At 37.5% G+C, this 17,039-nt stretch overlaps 1 protein-coding gene across 1 annotated transcript in view; it reads right to left on the bottom strand.

Moving 5' to 3' along the window:
- Window positions 1-2,601: 2,601 nt before the first annotated feature.
- ZFAND4 (zinc finger AN1-type containing 4) overlaps window positions 2,602-17,039 on the bottom strand; it is a 70,385-nt gene continuing 55,947 nt past the window's right edge. The window contains exons 6-9 of the mRNA XM_047073114.1: window positions 10,542-11,714; window positions 9,762-9,816; window positions 4,147-4,264; window positions 2,602-3,162 (exon numbers count right to left, since the gene is read on the bottom strand). Coding sequence (XP_046929070.1) covers window positions 3,027-3,162; window positions 4,147-4,264; window positions 9,762-9,816; window positions 10,542-11,714 — 1,482 coding nt within the window. The 3' untranslated portion in view covers window positions 2,602-3,026. The remainder of the gene's footprint in view (window positions 3,163-4,146; window positions 4,265-9,761; window positions 9,817-10,541; window positions 11,715-17,039) is intronic.

The raw sequence follows: 17,039 nt of genomic DNA, 5'->3' as shown, positions 1-17,039 counted from the left end.
AGAAACCAGATCAAACCAGACAGACCCAAGATGGAGGATGCTGTGACAGGAAACCCATGACCAAATTAGAAAAAGTGAGAAACTCTGCTTCTCACCCAAAGTAACAACAATTCCGCCCCCTAGTTAAGAACTGTCAATAAAACAGAAACCCAACCCTCAGAGCACATAGCTCTCTACCTCGCCGGCTCTCATATCTCATCATACAGTTTCCGCTTTAACAAACTTTCCTGCTTCCATTACTCATCTGCTGTGCTGTGTGCCCGCAAGATAAGGTCATTAGGGTGGTCCTGATCCAGTAAGATTGGTGTCCACATAAGAAGAGACTAGAACACAGCTGTGCATAGAGGGAAGACCATGTGATGTCACAGGGAGAAGGTGGCTGGCTATCTGCAAACCAAAGACATTCTCAGAAGAAACCGACCCTGCCAACTCCTGGATCTCTGACTTCTAGCCTCCAGAATTCTGAGAAAATTGTGTAAGCCACCCAGTCTGTGGTACTTTGTTATGGTAGCACTAGTAAATGAATACAGCATCCTAACATACTGATACTCCATCTGGAATATTCTTATATTTATTTTTCCCCTAGAATGTAAGCATGCAATAAAAGCAGGGATGTTTAGTGGAGCACTGCATCTACAGCACTTAACAATTGTGCCTGACACCTAACAGATGCTCTAATGGACTTGCCATCTTGTGCAATTCAAAGTCAAAATGATACCGTGGCAGGTTCCATGAAGGAAAAGTATATGGTAGGATGAGGAAGGGTACTAGACAAGAATACATGAGGGAAGGCTTTCTTCCAAAAGTAGTGATGGAGTCAGCATCTAAAAAACCAGTAGTTATTAAGGAGAAACTGGCTGAGAAAACAAAAAGAAAGTCATTGTGGGCAAATTCCAGAAAGTTGGGAGAAAGAGTGCAATTTGAGGCTGGAGAAATTGATGGGGGCCAGATCACAGGGGCCTTACTAGGAAGAATGATTAAGAATTTGGGTCATTTTAATCTAATAAAAGAAGAAGTTACTGATATATTTCAAGCATTGATATGCTCAATTTTTTGGTTTTCAAGCTCACTACAATTGAAGTGTAGAATATGGGGTCATATAAAGGACCACAGAACTAATTCAAGAAGTCTAGTTAGGCAGCAGTTACAATAGGTCAGGTAAAGCCTATGGTAATATGGACTAGGGTAACTGCAGAGGAGTAGGTGAATTTGAGATAAGTGATATAACTAAAAACAGTGGACTGGTATGGGCTAAATGTATGTGTGTCCTCCAAATTCGTATGTTAAACCTTAACCCCCAGTATGGCTGTATCTGGATTAAGGAAGTAATTGAGATTAAGGGAAGTCATATGAGTGGGGCCCTGATCCCATAGGATTAGTGTCCTTAAAAGAAGAGACACCAGAGAGCTCCACGTGTCTGCACACCAAGGAGAGGCACACAATGAGAAGACACCCCTCCAAAAGCCAGGAAGAAGCAATCTTACCAGGAAACCACCCTGAGGAACCTTGATCTGGGACTTCCAGCCTCTAGAAACTGTGAGAAAATTAATTTCTGTTGTTAAAGCCACCCAGTCTAGCATACTTTGGTAGGGCAGTCTCAGCAGACTAGCATACTAATAAAAATTGGGAGTATGGAGGTAATGTCTAGTTCATTCAGCTTTGCATGGAGAAAGAAACCCTGTCGAGCACCCTAAATTAGCTTTCTAGAACCACTTCAGATCCCACTGGGGTTGGGCTAGAGTTGCAAAGTCTATCTGGGTTGCCTGCCAGCTGTTTACCAGGGTTCAGGATCAGATTCAACTAAGCTTCCATGAAGCAAGTGAACTCCCAAAAGCTTGAACAGTGTATTGGTTACATCTGGGGAGCAGGGCCCTTATACCTTAAATGAATACCTTTATTCTTAGAGTCACTTTTTCCAAGTAGAATAAATTATTGATTTATTTAATAGTTTTATTTTAAAAAGTCTTAGGGCACCTGGGTAGCTCAGTTGGTTGAGTGTCCAACTTCGGCTCGGGTCATGATCTCACTGCTCATGAGTTCAAGCCCCGGGTCGGGCTCTGTGCTGATAGCTCAGAGCTTGGAGCCTGCTTCAGATTCTCTGTCTGCCTTGCTCTCTACCCCTCCTCTGCTCGTGCTCTCTCTTTCTCTCAAAGATAAACATAAAAAAACATTTTTTAAGTCTTTATAAAAGAAAAATGTATTGTACATAATCAAATAATCAAACTCATAATGAAACTGAATATTTATTTGAATTTCTCCTGGTAATAGCACTCAACATATAAGAAAAACAAACCAAAATGTGAGATTTTGTTTTAAATATAGCCATTTTTCAAAAAGTGAAAAGGTGGATTCTATATTTAATGGCAACAAGTGAGACGCCTTCTATTGTAAAACTGCCATTCAAAAAAGTATATTTTAAGAAATATATAATATGTTTAACATGATGTGTTTTATGAATGGATACATATCTGAATGCCAATCTGAATATGGAAGAAATATGTGTGTTAAAACTACACTGGGAAATGAAATGTTCTTTTTTATAAAAAGTAGTTTGAAATAAAAGGAACTTGTTAGTAAATTCAATAAATTTTCACATGGGATTAAAAAAAAAAAATCACCACCACCCACCCACCCCCCTCAAAAAAGTGGTGGATTTGAGTAGAGCCATTACATGACGGCACATTTCTGTACACCGTGGAAGCTGGTTTACATAGTCAGTGATAACTTCCTAAAGTGCATCTTTTGAAGACTTGTCTAGTAAAATTGCAATGTCAAATATAAAATACTTAACACAAGACATGCAGTAACAAAGTTAAATCATTATAGTTTAAAGTTTTTAAAACTACTTTTAAAACATTTGATTGACCAAAGAATAAAGATGTCAAATATAGTAGCATTCTTTCTCCAACAGTGAGCACCGTATGCTTTTTTCATTTGGCAAATCCTTTGGAGTCGAACAGATATAATGCAGTCTGAACAGTATTTCTTCTGTCACTGTAATACAATTCCCAGGCGCAGAGCAAGAGCTAGATTTTTGGAAGTTTGGGTGCGTTAACCACAGGATTTGCCTCCTGTAAGTATCTCCTCCCTGCACTCTTGTAATCATAGGTGCAGCCGTGAGTTTCTGCATAACGATGAGATGCACAGAAGTTGTTTCCACATCTAAAGCACAAAAAAGTTCATGTGAATAGTCACATTTTAGAGAGGCTCATCTCCTTGGGAGATGACAGCTTGACTTCCAGTATCCAACAGGAGCCCTGTGGTTCTCTTTTGCAATTTTCAGCACTGACATTTTCCTTGCACTCATAAACCAGCACAAGTGCCCCCCAAAGAGAATTAACTGTCCATGAATATGAGAGTTTAAAATAAAGGATCTATTATGAAATGAAACAGGATATAGATTTTTATGAAATGGTAAAATTGCAAAAGCTGATAGATATGTCTACCATTTCTCTTGTATCTAGTAAACCTGGGAGAACTGAATTTCTAAGAAATTCGGTCTCAAAAGAAAATTACGTAAAACCTAACTATGTCATAAAAGGATTTTTACAATGTTTCTCGCAACAAGATGAACTGTTTCTATCTAAACAGAATGCACTCTAAAAAGCAGCAGTTGTTTTTAATGCCTGGACTCAAACTAAGGGCAGACACCATCCCCAGAGTGATTGATTGATATTAATCAATGCTAATGAAAGAAATAATTATGAGAAAATTCATTACTTTTTGTGAATAGATTATTCCTCTGTTTTGAAATAAAACTGTACCATATAATCATTAAAATTAATAGTACATTTACTTTAAATTCAGTCCTTTTTTTTGTTCAATTTGAAAAAGAACCTTGGAGGAAGGATTCTTCCAAGTTGCATTCAAACAAAAACCACGCATATCTATCATAAGACAAAGTACACTCTGCCACTGGTTTAAATCTCCCAACTTGGAGGGCAGGAGAGGATCTCATGATTTATAAACTCATGAGCTGTCTACTTCGTCCTTACTTCAGCCACTTAGGAGCTCAAATAAGGGCTACCATCTGAACATCATCTTAATGATGTTACGAATAGCCAATTTAAAGAAGGTTTTATATTGTATCCCCAGGCTGGGTCACCACAAAAAAAGCATCTCAGCTTTTCCAGTCAGCCAACCTGCCTGCACTCGTAGCTAGTAGCCAGTCCAGTTTTCTTTCCACAGAGAAAACAATGCTTTGCTGCTTTCTTCTTTGTTTGAATTGGGGCTTTCACGGGTGGGAGGTGATGAGTACATTCTCCTGATTAATGAAAGGACACCTTGATTACTACAGGCAGAAAATGTTAAATGTGAAATAGTATTAAGCAAAACACAAAACACAACCCCATCACAACAAATTTCTTGGCCATAAAAAATTAATTTGTGCTATATTTATATCCAAACTTATCTACAAAATCTACAAGTAAGGATACAGTAGAACTGTTATATTTTTAAAGATGAGGCGGGTTTCTACTGACTGAGACTTACATTTTTAGGGCTTCTGTACACACCAGTATTTTTCTGATTATTTGTAAGGGCAATCAGTAATTGTAAAGTACACCAAACCTTGACAGAGAATTAAGAAAAAGTCTGGTTCAAAATCATTCTTATGAGGCCTCTGAGAAACCATGTATATGTAATACAAACACCCTATTCTTTTACGCCAAGAAGGAGCACCAGAGTATCAAGAAACTGGTCTTTTAGTCCTGATTACATCATTGAAATTACAGTTGTCAAACCACAGGCAAGTTATTTATTCTTTCAAAACTTCAATTTGTTCATTAAAAAAAATTTTTTTAACATTTATTCATTTTTGAGAGACAGAGAGAGACAGAGCACAAGTGGGGAAGAGCAGAGAGACAGGGAGACACAGGATCCGAAGCAGGCTCCAGGCTCTAGAGTTGTCAGCGCAGAGCCCGACGCGGGACTCAAACCCACAAACCATGAGATCATGACCTGAGATGAAATCGGATGCTTAACCAACTGAGCTACCTAGGAACCCCCATTTTTAAGATAAGATAACGTGGTTTTCTCCCTTGTGTTTCTAAGTGTTTTAAGGTCAATTCAGTTCTCACATGTAAAAAGCATCCTGAAAATTTTAAATGTTGTAATTATATAAAATACCATGTTATCAATAGTGACTAACATGGTGCACTGCTCAATTTCACAGTACTACCTTTCCAAAAAATAGTTACTGAATTTTATGTTTTGTAATGATTTTATGTTTAAAAAACAGCATATCTGTTATTACATAAGAATAATTAATTTCTTTAACTACTAGGTGAAATTCTCTTACAACTGAGCAAAATTCCAACAAACCTGACTCAAGCAGAGAGGCTCAAAGTCACCATCCACAGTTGTTATAATAACAGTACCAGCACATGGTGCTTGGTGGCACTAAAAGGCCAAGAAGCAAAAGGCAAACAAAGAAAACAGAACAAGGGGAAGGAATGAGAAGAAAAATGCTGGGTCTAGGTGGTACTGGTGCCTATTCTCCACTATTTAAAAAAGGTTTGAGAGACCTCGGCTTAATGTTTATATGGCAGCTAAAAGTCTTTGAAGATCCTTCAAGGGTTCAAAAAATTGGAATTTGAAAAAAAGGATGCTGGATATACAAACCCAGTAACTAAGTCAGCTTTATTACCAGTCTGAAATACCTTCCCATTTCCTAGATCTTGCCCCAAATTGGAAACTAACTGAATGACTCCTAATGGTAGAAACAAAATTGAAAACAACTAAGTGAATGATTCCCAGTGGTGCCCTGGCACCAACTCAATTAGCACTTTCTTCTTCAAGTGCACTTAAGAGTTATCAAGACAAAGGTGATGGGGTACTTTCCACTTCTTAAAAAACGAAAATAAGCATTTGCACAGGTCACAGAGGAAAGGCATATAATACCAGATATCTTCTGGAAGCTCATCTGATTGTAATTATCTTCGAAATTCAGGTTTAGGATATTCTTCCTCAATGGAATAATCTAATGATAATTATTTAATTAGTTCAGTGTAGTCATATTTTCCTTTTTTCTTTCCTTGGAACTGCTTAACTCAATGTTTCCCAAACTTTTTTCATTCAAGAACTCTTTTTTGAATGTGCAGAAACACAAGACACAGTACGAGTTGGCACAGACACACAACTGCAGTCTTCTCCTACAAGAATAGTTTCTATACGTGCTTCTACCTACCGGAGAAAACCATTTATTAGTTACCTACTCCAAGTCAGGACCCATCACTAATATATAGGTTTGCTACTATTCTTCAGACTGGCACCTTTCCAACTTTCCAGAGTTGTTTTCTGTCACTTACCACATCATACCCACTCTGAATGAAGCACTAGACCCATTCACAGGTGCAATTACTTCTAAAAATGCTAAATGGGTGATGTGCATTAAGGAGGGCACTTGTTGGGATGAGGACTGGGTGTTATACATAAGTTTGAATCACTGGGTTCTACTCCAGAAACCAATACTACACTGTGTGTTAACTAACTTGAACTCAAATAAATAAATTTAAAAATAAATAAAATAAAATAAAATAAAATAAAATGCTCTATTCAACCTCTATTTCATTTCCAGGTGCAATCATATGTCTAAAATCATATGTCTAAAATTTGGTAATCATATGTCTAAAAATGATAACTGGAACTATGAGGATGGGTAAGATTTCCAAGGGAGACCCTATAGTAAAAAGCAAAGAAAACCAGTGGAAGAATTTAACAAATTAATTAAATAAAATGTATACCAAAACTCTCATGGACTCTTCAAGGACATTCAGAATGATACAGTTATTACTGAAAGGAAATGGCAGCAAGTTACATGGCCCTTGTTTGGGTAATCATTACTGCAGGCAGTAGTTGATGGCTTGACTTAAATGAAATTAACCAAAAAAATGTATACCTGGGGACAAGCAGAGGGCTGGTAAAACAAGTAAAGAAAAAGAAAATCAGGTTTAACAAAATGAAACAAAAACAAAACTCTACAGCAATATGATAGCCCAGAATAAAAGAAGAAGAAGAAGAAGAAGAAGAAGAAGAAGAAGAAGAAGAAGAAGAAGAAAGAAAGAAAGAAATGAAACAGAGAGAAACAAAGGAAAAGAAACTATTTCAAGAAGGAGGCCCACAAGAATCAAACAAGGTGAGGATACAGAAGCATCCACTGGATTGAAATTGTGGATATCTTTGGTGACCACAGCATCAACTATTTCAGAGGAAGAGTGAGAAGAGAAATGAAAAAGCACAGAAGCTCAAATTAGAGTTAAAAGTAGATAAATTATAGTGTGTGGTATTGGCATAAAGACAGGCAATAAAGAACCCAGAAATAAACCCTCACATACAGGATGAAATGATTTTTGACAAGGATACCCAAGACAATGGGGAAAGTCTTTTTAACGAATGGCACTGGGAAAACTGGATATATACATGAAAAAGAATAAAGTTGGACCCTTATATTACACCATATATACAAAAATATATACATTAAAAAATTAATTCAAAATGTATCAAAGACCTACCTGGAAGACATACATAAAACTCTTAGAGTAAAATATAGGAGGAAAACTTCATGAAATTGGACTTGGCAATGATTTATTGGACACAATACCATAGGCACAGGCAACAAAGGAAAACACCAACAACATGGACTGCATGAAAATTAAAAACTATTGTGCATTGGGGCGCCTGGGTGGCGCAGTCGGTTAAGCGTCCGACTTCAGCCAGGTCACGATCTCGTGGTCCGGGAGTTCGAGCCCCGCGTCAGGCTCTGGGCTGATGGCTCAGAGCCTGGAGCCTGTTTCCGATTCTGTGTCTCCCTCTTTCTCTGCCCCTCCCCCGTTCATGCTCTGTCTCTCTCTGTCCCAAGAATAAATAAAACGTTGGAAAAGAAAAAAAAAATTAAAAAAAAAAAAACTATTGTGCATCAAAAGACACTATCAGTAGAATAAAAAAGGGAGAAATATTTAGAAGAAAATATTTGCCAATCACATATCTGATAAAGAGACCAGTATCCAGAATGAGAACACCTAAAACTCAGCAACAAAACCCAACTTAAAAATGGGCAACATATTTGAACAGACATTTCTCCGAAGAAGATGTACAAATGGCTAAGCACATAAAAATATACTCAACATCACTAATCATCAGGGAAATGCAAACCAAAACCACAGTGAGATACTACCTCATACCTATTGGGATGTCAATTATCAAAAACAAACAAACAAGCAAAACAGAAGATAACAAGTGTTGGTAAGAATATGGAGAAACTGGAAACCTAATACACTGTTGGTGGTAATGTAAAATAGTGCAGCCACTATGGAAAACTGTATGGCAGTTACTCAAAAAATTAAAAATTGAATAAACATGTGAGCCAGCAATTCCACTTCTGAGTATATACTCAAAAAAATTAAAAGCAGGGTCTCAAAGAGATATTGGGACACCCATGTTCATAACAGCAGTATTCACAAGAGCTGAAATGTGGAAGCAACACAAGTCTCCATCCACAGATACATGGATAAGCAAAATGCTGTATATACATACAATGAAATATTATTCAGTCTTAAAAAGTATGGAAACTCTGACACATGCTACAATATGGATGCACCTTGGGGACACAATGCTAAGTGAAGTAAGGTACACACAAAAAAACAAATGCTGTATGATTCTACTTATATGAGGTACTTCAAGGAATTAGAATTAGACAGAAAATAGAATCATGGCTGCTAGAGGCTGGGGTGAGTGGGCGGGGGGATGAGGACTTAGTGATTAATGGGTACAAGTTTTCAAGATAAAAAGAATTCTGGAGATGGATGGTGGTGATGGTTGCCCAACAATGTGAATGTTTTATATAATGGCATTGAGTTATACACTTAAAAATGGTTAAGACGGTAAATTTTATGTTATGTATATTTTACCACAATTAAAAAATTGAAAAAACATGGATATAATAACACTTTAAAATTGAAAAAACATGGATATATTAAGACTTTAAAACTCTGGGCCTTATGTAGAAGTGAAAAATAAACCCTAAGTACTCTTTAAAGGCATAAAACTCATGTGACAACCATAATATGTATTACATTCGTTGTGACATCAGTTTTATATACTTTCATATAAAGTATCCTTTAGAACCCTGAGGCTAGAAAGGTGGTACATCTTTGGTAATGAGCTCCCACCCCTAGTCTGAGTCTAAAATCTCAAAAGATGATGATCATAATGGGTTCCTTGGAGATTAGGACTGGCCAGTGCACCTTTAAGGTGTTATTGGCAGAAAGGAGTGCCAATGTTGTAGCTACTTCTGCTACTGTGCTTTGGAAAGGGCTGATTCAAGGACCGTCTTTTTCTTTTATCCAGAAATAATCAGTTCATCAAAAGGAGCTCTTCCTACTCTCCTTCATATTGGATTATGATGTCAAGAAACACCTCTCTAGGATACTTTTTTGATACCCAACCAGCAGCCCATCATGGCTCTAGAGTGGCCAGTGACAGAGGGTTGTGGAATTACACATTTATTCTTCATCCTTCCTGTCTTTTCACTTAGACTATATCTTTCCCCAGGCAACAGAGACCTCAATTTCAATTTTTGTTTTATTCTTCAAGTATGTTCTACAGTCAGTTCTAATAGCCATTTTCCTCAGTGGAACAAAGTTTAGGGAGAGTTTACTCCATACATACCACAAAGAACCTTCCTCTTATTTCTCTCTGAAAAAAACAGTATGCATAATGAAGTGATTGTTAGGCTTATATTTTCACAATTATCTGTAGCTTACCTACTCTTTTCCCTGCTGCTGTGTTATTTCCATTCATTCCAATGCCACGGGCAGACTATAATCAAAACACAAAACATCTACAGAGGTAAGTTAATGGAGAACAGAAGAAAAGATCACTAAACATGAAATACTTGTATTTTATTATGGAAATGCTGTTGGGCTTTCATTTAATTAAATTAATTTGGCATCTGATTCTCACATGCAGCAATACTGTATGTATTTTTCTTTAAGAGAAGAAAATTTGATGGTGTAAATAAAAGTTCTTGTATGGAAACAATTAAAAATATTTAGCGTTAGGGGCACCTGGGTGGCTCAGTCAGTTAACTGTCCAACTTCGGCTCAGGTTATGATCTCACAGTTTGTGAGTCCAAGCCCCACGTCGGGCTCTGTGCTGACAGCTCAGAGCATGAAGCCTGTTTTAGATTCTGTGTCTCTCTCCCTCTGCCTCTCCCCCACTTATGCTTAGTCTCTCTCTCTCTCTCTCTCTCTCTCAAAATAAATAAACATTAAAATTTTTAAAAAATATTTAGTGTTAAAAATAGCTAATAAATTGTTGCACAAAATTATTTTTCAAATTACAATTCTCAATTTAGGGCCAACACCTTATTTAAAATTCAACTATCAAAAAGATTTTCTACCAACTAGATTAACATTTTAAGAGAAACTTATAAAAAGAATTCAACCTTCGGTCTCCTCCCTTAAGTAAACAAAAAACAAACATGTAATATGATGAATAACTACAAGGTTAACTAGTAGAACATATTGCAAACAAATACTTACTAGAAAAAAATCTGTAGGTTCTAACAGGGGAGAATTTTTCCTAAAGCTTTCTTCCTGAGAATGCTGGAGACTTGTAGACAGCCCCATTCCAGAGGTCCGAATCCTGCCTGCCCCACGCATGCTCTGTAAGCTATCTCTGCTTGCACTCCGGGCCAGCGAAGCAAGAAAACCTATATTATTTACACAACCAACAGGCTCTTTGGAAGCCTTGTTTGCCATTTCTGTGATATCCCGCGCCTCAACTTTAGAAATAATATCAGCTCTTTTCCCAGGTGAATCAACTTTAACAGCACGAAAGCGAGTAGTCCTAGAGAAAGAAGAATCAGTTATATTTCGAACATCTAGCGACCGAAGCACATTTTGTGAAGAAGACTGGAGGTTCCCAGACTCAAAACATTTGGACTGTCTCTGTGGTTTCACCAGAGAATTATGGAGTGACATTGGTGTAGAACAGCGAAGAGGTGACAAGAGTCTATTCTTGTGAGGACTTAATTCATGGTGGTCGAGAACTGTAGTTTCTACTGATTCACTGCTCAATATTCTTGCAACATGTTTAAGATGCTGTTCTGCAGCTTTCAACCCTTTATCATCATTACAGAGTAAGAACTCTGGATTTACCTTCTGTGTACCTTCTAAGCCAATGCTCTGTTCATCGGTGTTTCCTTCCGTAAATAAAGCAAATGAACCCACCTCAGGTGGAAGTGATTCTTCAGTTACACATTCTTCTGAAGTTGGAAATAAGGTAGTGTCATCCTCTTTATTGGATGACAAATTTCCTGAAAAGTGTTTCGTCCGCCGAGGCAGGAATGATCCAAGATGGAGAACAGAATCAGCAAGCTCCTTGTCATTTTCCAACTCGGTATGGGGTATCTGAGGTGGTAGTTTGATGCTACCATTGGAATGAGACAGTGCGTTCATCTCCCAGTTATCCTCTTCCTTAAGAAAATCGCTAGCAATAGATGATATGGGTCTATCAGTGGGGGGCACAGTTGCCAAACTTGAAACGGCATTGCTGGAAGTTTCAGGTAGACATGCATTCCCAGCAGAAGGTAAACAAGACTGCCCAATGTGGGGGAGAACCCTTAACAATCTGTGGCGAGCAGCTGCCGTGGAACTACCAGAAGGTCGAGGAGCTATAGGTGGACGAGGTTTTACCTTGACAGCTTTCTTAGGCTAAAAAAAAGAGTGAATATATAATTCCTTACAGTCATTTTTGTCTACCCATTAACAAAAATTAATGAAGGAGGAAAATGTTATTTACTGCAGCACTGGCATTTTGATTACCTCAATCTAAAACATCTTAAAAGATTAAAATCTGAAGTTTAAAACTGAGATGAATTTTGCTCTCTTCCTCCACGGAGTATAATCTTCTGAAAATAGTAAAAATAATTTTATTTATCTTCCTCACTACTGATTATTTTCCAGAGTTTTGCTGAGAAGAAAATTCACTGAGTATACTAGATATGATATTACTCACCTATTTTAGGCCCCCAACAATTTTTCCTAGTAAGATGAGTAAGTGTCAGCTACATAGGTACTACAGAAAAGAGTTAACAGGCTTACACTGCTATCCTTGAAAAGGCCTGCCTTCCAGGATGACCCTTGGCTAGTTTCTGGGAACTTGTATTTCAAGAGGGTTCCCACCACCCTAACAGAAAAGGTGCCTAACTTGTTTGTGCAAGCACTATGGTTTATGCTAAACACTGGCTTTCCTTCTGGGTGTCTGGCCTTTTGGTACATGCTAGACAGAGGGTGCCTACATGAACTGCCCCAAATAAAACCCCTGGGCACAGACTCTGTAATAACCTTCCCTGGCAGACAATAATATTCCATATGTACTGACACAGCTCATTGACAGAGGGATAAAGCATGTCCTATGAGACTCCACTGGGAACAGGATTCTGGGAAGCTTGTGCTTGATTTTCTCTGGACTTGAGCCATACGCCTTTCCCCTTTGATGATTTTACTTTGTACCCTCTTGCCGTAATAAATCTTATCCATGAATCCAACTATATGCTGGTCCTGTGAGTCTTCCTACCAAATCATCAAACTGTAGAGTGGTCTAGGGGTCCTCAATATAGTAAGTTTTAATAAAAGTATCACAACAATTTATGATGTTATGGATAAACTTAAAAATGGAAGGATAAAGAAGCAACCTAAATGCCCATCAATAGATAAATGGATAAAGAAGATGTGCGATGTATGTATAATGGAATATTACTCGGGCATAAAAAGAATGAAATTTTGTCATTTGTGACAATACACAGACTTTGAGGTGTCATGCTAAGTAAACTAAGTCAGAAAAAGTGAAATACAACATGATTTACTTACATGTGGAATTTAAAAAATAAAACTAACAGAAAAAGCAGAAACAGATCCATAAATTTAGAGACCAAACTAGCATTTGCCAGAGGGAGAGAGGTAGGGGGATAGGCAAAAGGGGATGAAGAGGAGTGGGAGATATAGGTTTCCAGAATGACTAAGTCATGAGGATAAAAGGTACAGCACAGGGAATACAGTCAATAGCGTTCTGGGGTGACAGATGGTAGCTGCACTTGTGGTGAGCATAACAGCAGAATATACAGAGCTGTGCAATCACTATGCCATACACCCGAAACTAATGTAACATTGTGTGTCAACTGTATTTCAATTTTAAAAAAAAGTTAATGGAGAGATAAAGAAAGCAAAATAAGGGGCGCCTGGGTGGCTCAGTCGGTTAAGCGGCTGACTTCGGCTCAGGTCATGATCTCACGGTCCGTGAGTTCGAGCCCTGCGTCGGGCTCTGTGCTGACAGCTCACAGCCTGGAGCCTGTTTCAGATTCTGTGTCTCCCTCTCTCTCTCTCTCTCTCTCTCTCTCTCTCTCTCTCTCTCTGACCCTCCCCCGTTCATGCTCTGTCTCTGTCTCAAAAAAAATAAATAAACGTTAAAAAAAAATTTTTTTAAATAAAAGTTAACTTTATTTGATTTTAAAAATTTTTAAAGATTTTATTTTTATGTAATCTCTTCATCTAACAAGGGTAAACTCTTAATCTTGAGGTTGTGAGTCTGAATCCCACAATGAGGGTAGAGATTACTTGGAGAAAAAAAAAAGTGTGCCTAAAAGTGAATTCTAAAAGACATGGGAGAAGGTATACCAAGTAAATGAAGACAGTAAGTTATCAAGGGTTATGGGCCTGATATCTGGCAAGGAAAATTTAAGCTGAAAGGGATGGAACACTTTATAACAGCTGCAGTAAGCAGTATAATTAAAATGTAACCGTGTAGGGGCGCCTGGGTGGCTCAGTCGGTTAAGCGTCCAAATTCTGCTCAGGTCATGATCTCGAGGTCGTTGAGTTCAAGCTCTGCACTGGGCTCTGTGCTGACGGGTTGGAGCCTGGAGCCTGCTTCGATTCTGTCTTTCTGTTCGTCTGTCTGTCTGTCTGTCTCTCTCTTGCTCTCTGCCCCTCCGCCACTTGTACTCGGTCTCTTTTTCTCTCTCACTCAAAAATAAACATTAAAAAACCTTTTTTTAATAAATAAAATAAAAGTTTATGAAACAGTAACACAAGTACCTTCTTTAAAGCAAAAAACTATGGAAGATGAAAAAGGAAATACACCAATGTCCACCAATAATGGACTTTCAGGTATCATTAAGCTAACCAAAACATTAAGCTAACCAAAACAAAGGAAATGGGGAATCCAAACAACTGACCAATAAGGTCAATCTTATAGTTATCTATCAAACTTTTACCCTGATGATAGAGAATGAATCATCTTCTGAAGTATACATGGAATATTCATGCAGAGTGATATTAGATCACAAATAATCAGGCTTTATTAAGTAGAAATATAAGCAACATTATCTGATTTCCATAAAATCATTGTTTTTAATTTCAATAAAACTAGAAATCAAAAACAATGACAAAGCAAAAAGCTTCTCTCACCAGGAATTTTTCTAAATGCTATTAAACAACTCTTGGATAAAAGGGGAATATCAACTAAAATTGCAAATTTTCTTTAAAAAAAGTAAAATTACTGCAAACTGACACGTGCCTCCTGATGTTTTGCACTGAGAGGAATGCATCATATAAGTAATATTCCTGCCAACAATGTTTAACCTGCATCCAATCATGATGAAACAATCAGACAAATTCAAACTGAGGATATTCCACTGGGACAAAGAGAAATTAGAATATAGATGACAGAATGTGTATCAATGATAAATCATGTGTATGGTAACTGTATTGTGGTTATGTAGGAGAAGACCCTTGTTCTGCAGAGATATATGCAGAATGAAGTATTTAGGGGGAAATGATATCTGCAACTAATTCCCAAATGGAATGGTGAAAAAATAGGGAGAAAGCAAATGTGAAAAAATGTTAATTGATGGGTCGAGCTAAAGTGCCTATGCAGGTCTGCTGTGCTACTCTTACCACATTTCTGAAAGACTGAACATTTTTCAAAACACAAAAGGTAAAATAAGTATTCAGACAAACGCTGAGAGAATCCGCTGTTAGAAACCTTTACTAAATGAAAAGAAGTACTAAAAGAAATGATTCAGAAGGAAAATAATCCTTGAAGGAAGCATGTAATTGCAGGAAAGAATAAAGAGCAACTGAAAAGGTAAATATTCAGCAATGTTGCAGGATATAAAATCAACATGCAGAAATCTGTTGCATTTCTATACACCAATAACAAAGAAGCAGAAAAAGAAATCAAGAAATCAATCCCATTTACAACTGTACCAAAACCAAGAAGATACCTAAGAATAAACCTAACTACACATGAAAAGATGCTCAACATCACTCATCATCAGGGAACTACAAATCAAACCACAATGAGGTACCACCTCACACCTTTCAGAATGGCTAAAAGTTAACTCAGGCAACAGATGTTGGCGAGGATGTGAAGAAAGAGGAACTCTTTTGCACTGCTGATGGGAATGCAAACTGGTGCAGCCACTCTGGAAAATAATATGAAGATTCCTCAAAAAATTAAAAATAGAACTACCCTACAACCTAGCAACTGGACTACTAGGTATTTATCCAAAGGATACAAAAATGCTGATTTGAAGGGGCACATGCACCCCAATGTTTATAGCCACACTACCGACAATAGTCAAAGTATGGAAAGAGCCCAAATGTCCATCAACAGATAAATGGATAAAGAAGATATGGTAGGTATATATATACAACGGAGTATTACTTGGCAATCAAAAGGAATGAAATCTTGACATTTGCAACAAGATGGATGGAACTAGAGGGTATTATCCTAAGCATAAAAAGTCAGAGAAAGACAAATATATGATTTCACTCATTTAAGAGTGAATTTAACAAAACAGATGAACATAGGGGAAGGGAAGCAAAACTAAGATAAAAATGGAGAGGGAGACAAACCATAAGAGACTCTGTTTAAATACAGAGAACAAACTGAGGGTTGCTGGCAGGGGTGTTGGGTGTGGAGGATGGGCATTACAGAGGGCACTTGTTGGGATGAGCACAGGGTTTTATATGTAAGTGAGGAATCACTAAATTCTATTCCTGAAATTATTACTATACTATACATTAACTAACTTGGATTCAAATAAAAATATAAAAAATAAAAATAAAGAATAAACCCAACTAAAGAGGTAAAAGATCTGTACTCTGAAAACTATAGAAGACTTACAAAAGAAATTGAAGAGGACACATGGGGCACCTGGATGGCTCAGTCGGTTAAGCACCCAACTGTTGATTTTCATTCCTGTCATGATCTCATGGTTCATAGGATCAAGTTGGGCTCTGTGCTGACTGCAAAGACCCTGCTTAGGATTCTCTCCCCATCTCTCTGTCCCTCCCACACATGCTTTCTCTCTTAAAATAAATAAACATTAAAAGAAAAAAGAGGACACAAAGAAATGGAAAACCATTCTCTACTCACAGGTTGGAAGAACAAACATCATTAAAATGTCTATACTACCCAAAGCAATCTACACGTTTAATGCAATCATCAAAATACCACCAGAATCTTTTGCAGAGCTAAAAGAAACAATCCTAAAATTTGGATGGGACCACAAAAGACCCTGAATAGCCAAAGCAATCCTGAAAAACAAAAAACTGGAGGTGTCACAGTTCTGAACCTCAAGCTATATTACAAAGCTGTAGTAATCAAGACAGCATGGTACTGGCACAAAAACAGGCATACAAATCAATGGAACAGAACAGAAAATCCCAGAAATGGACCCACAACTGCATGGTCAACTAATCTTTGACAAAGTTGGAAAGGATATCTGATGAAAAAAAAAGACAGTCTCTTCAACAAATGGTGTTGGGAAAACTGGATAACAACTTACAGAAGAATAAAACTAGGCCACGTTCTTACACCAAATACAAAAATAAATTCAAAATGGATGAAAGACCTAAATGTGTGACAGGAAACCATCAAAATCCTAGAGGAGCAAATGGCAAGATTTCATTGACCTCTTTGAACTTGGCTGTAGCAACTTCTTACTGGGCACATCTCCAGAGGCAAGCAAAAAC

The sequence above is a fragment of the Lynx rufus genome, unplaced genomic scaffold (genome assembly GCF_022079265.1).
Source record: "Lynx rufus isolate CCGP_SWC_20201006 ecotype Redwood Valley unplaced genomic scaffold, mLynRuf1.p SCAF_11, whole genome shotgun sequence".
NCBI lineage: Eukaryota > Metazoa > Chordata > Mammalia > Carnivora > Felidae > Lynx > Lynx rufus.
This window is presented reverse-complemented; position numbering and strand designations above follow the sequence as displayed.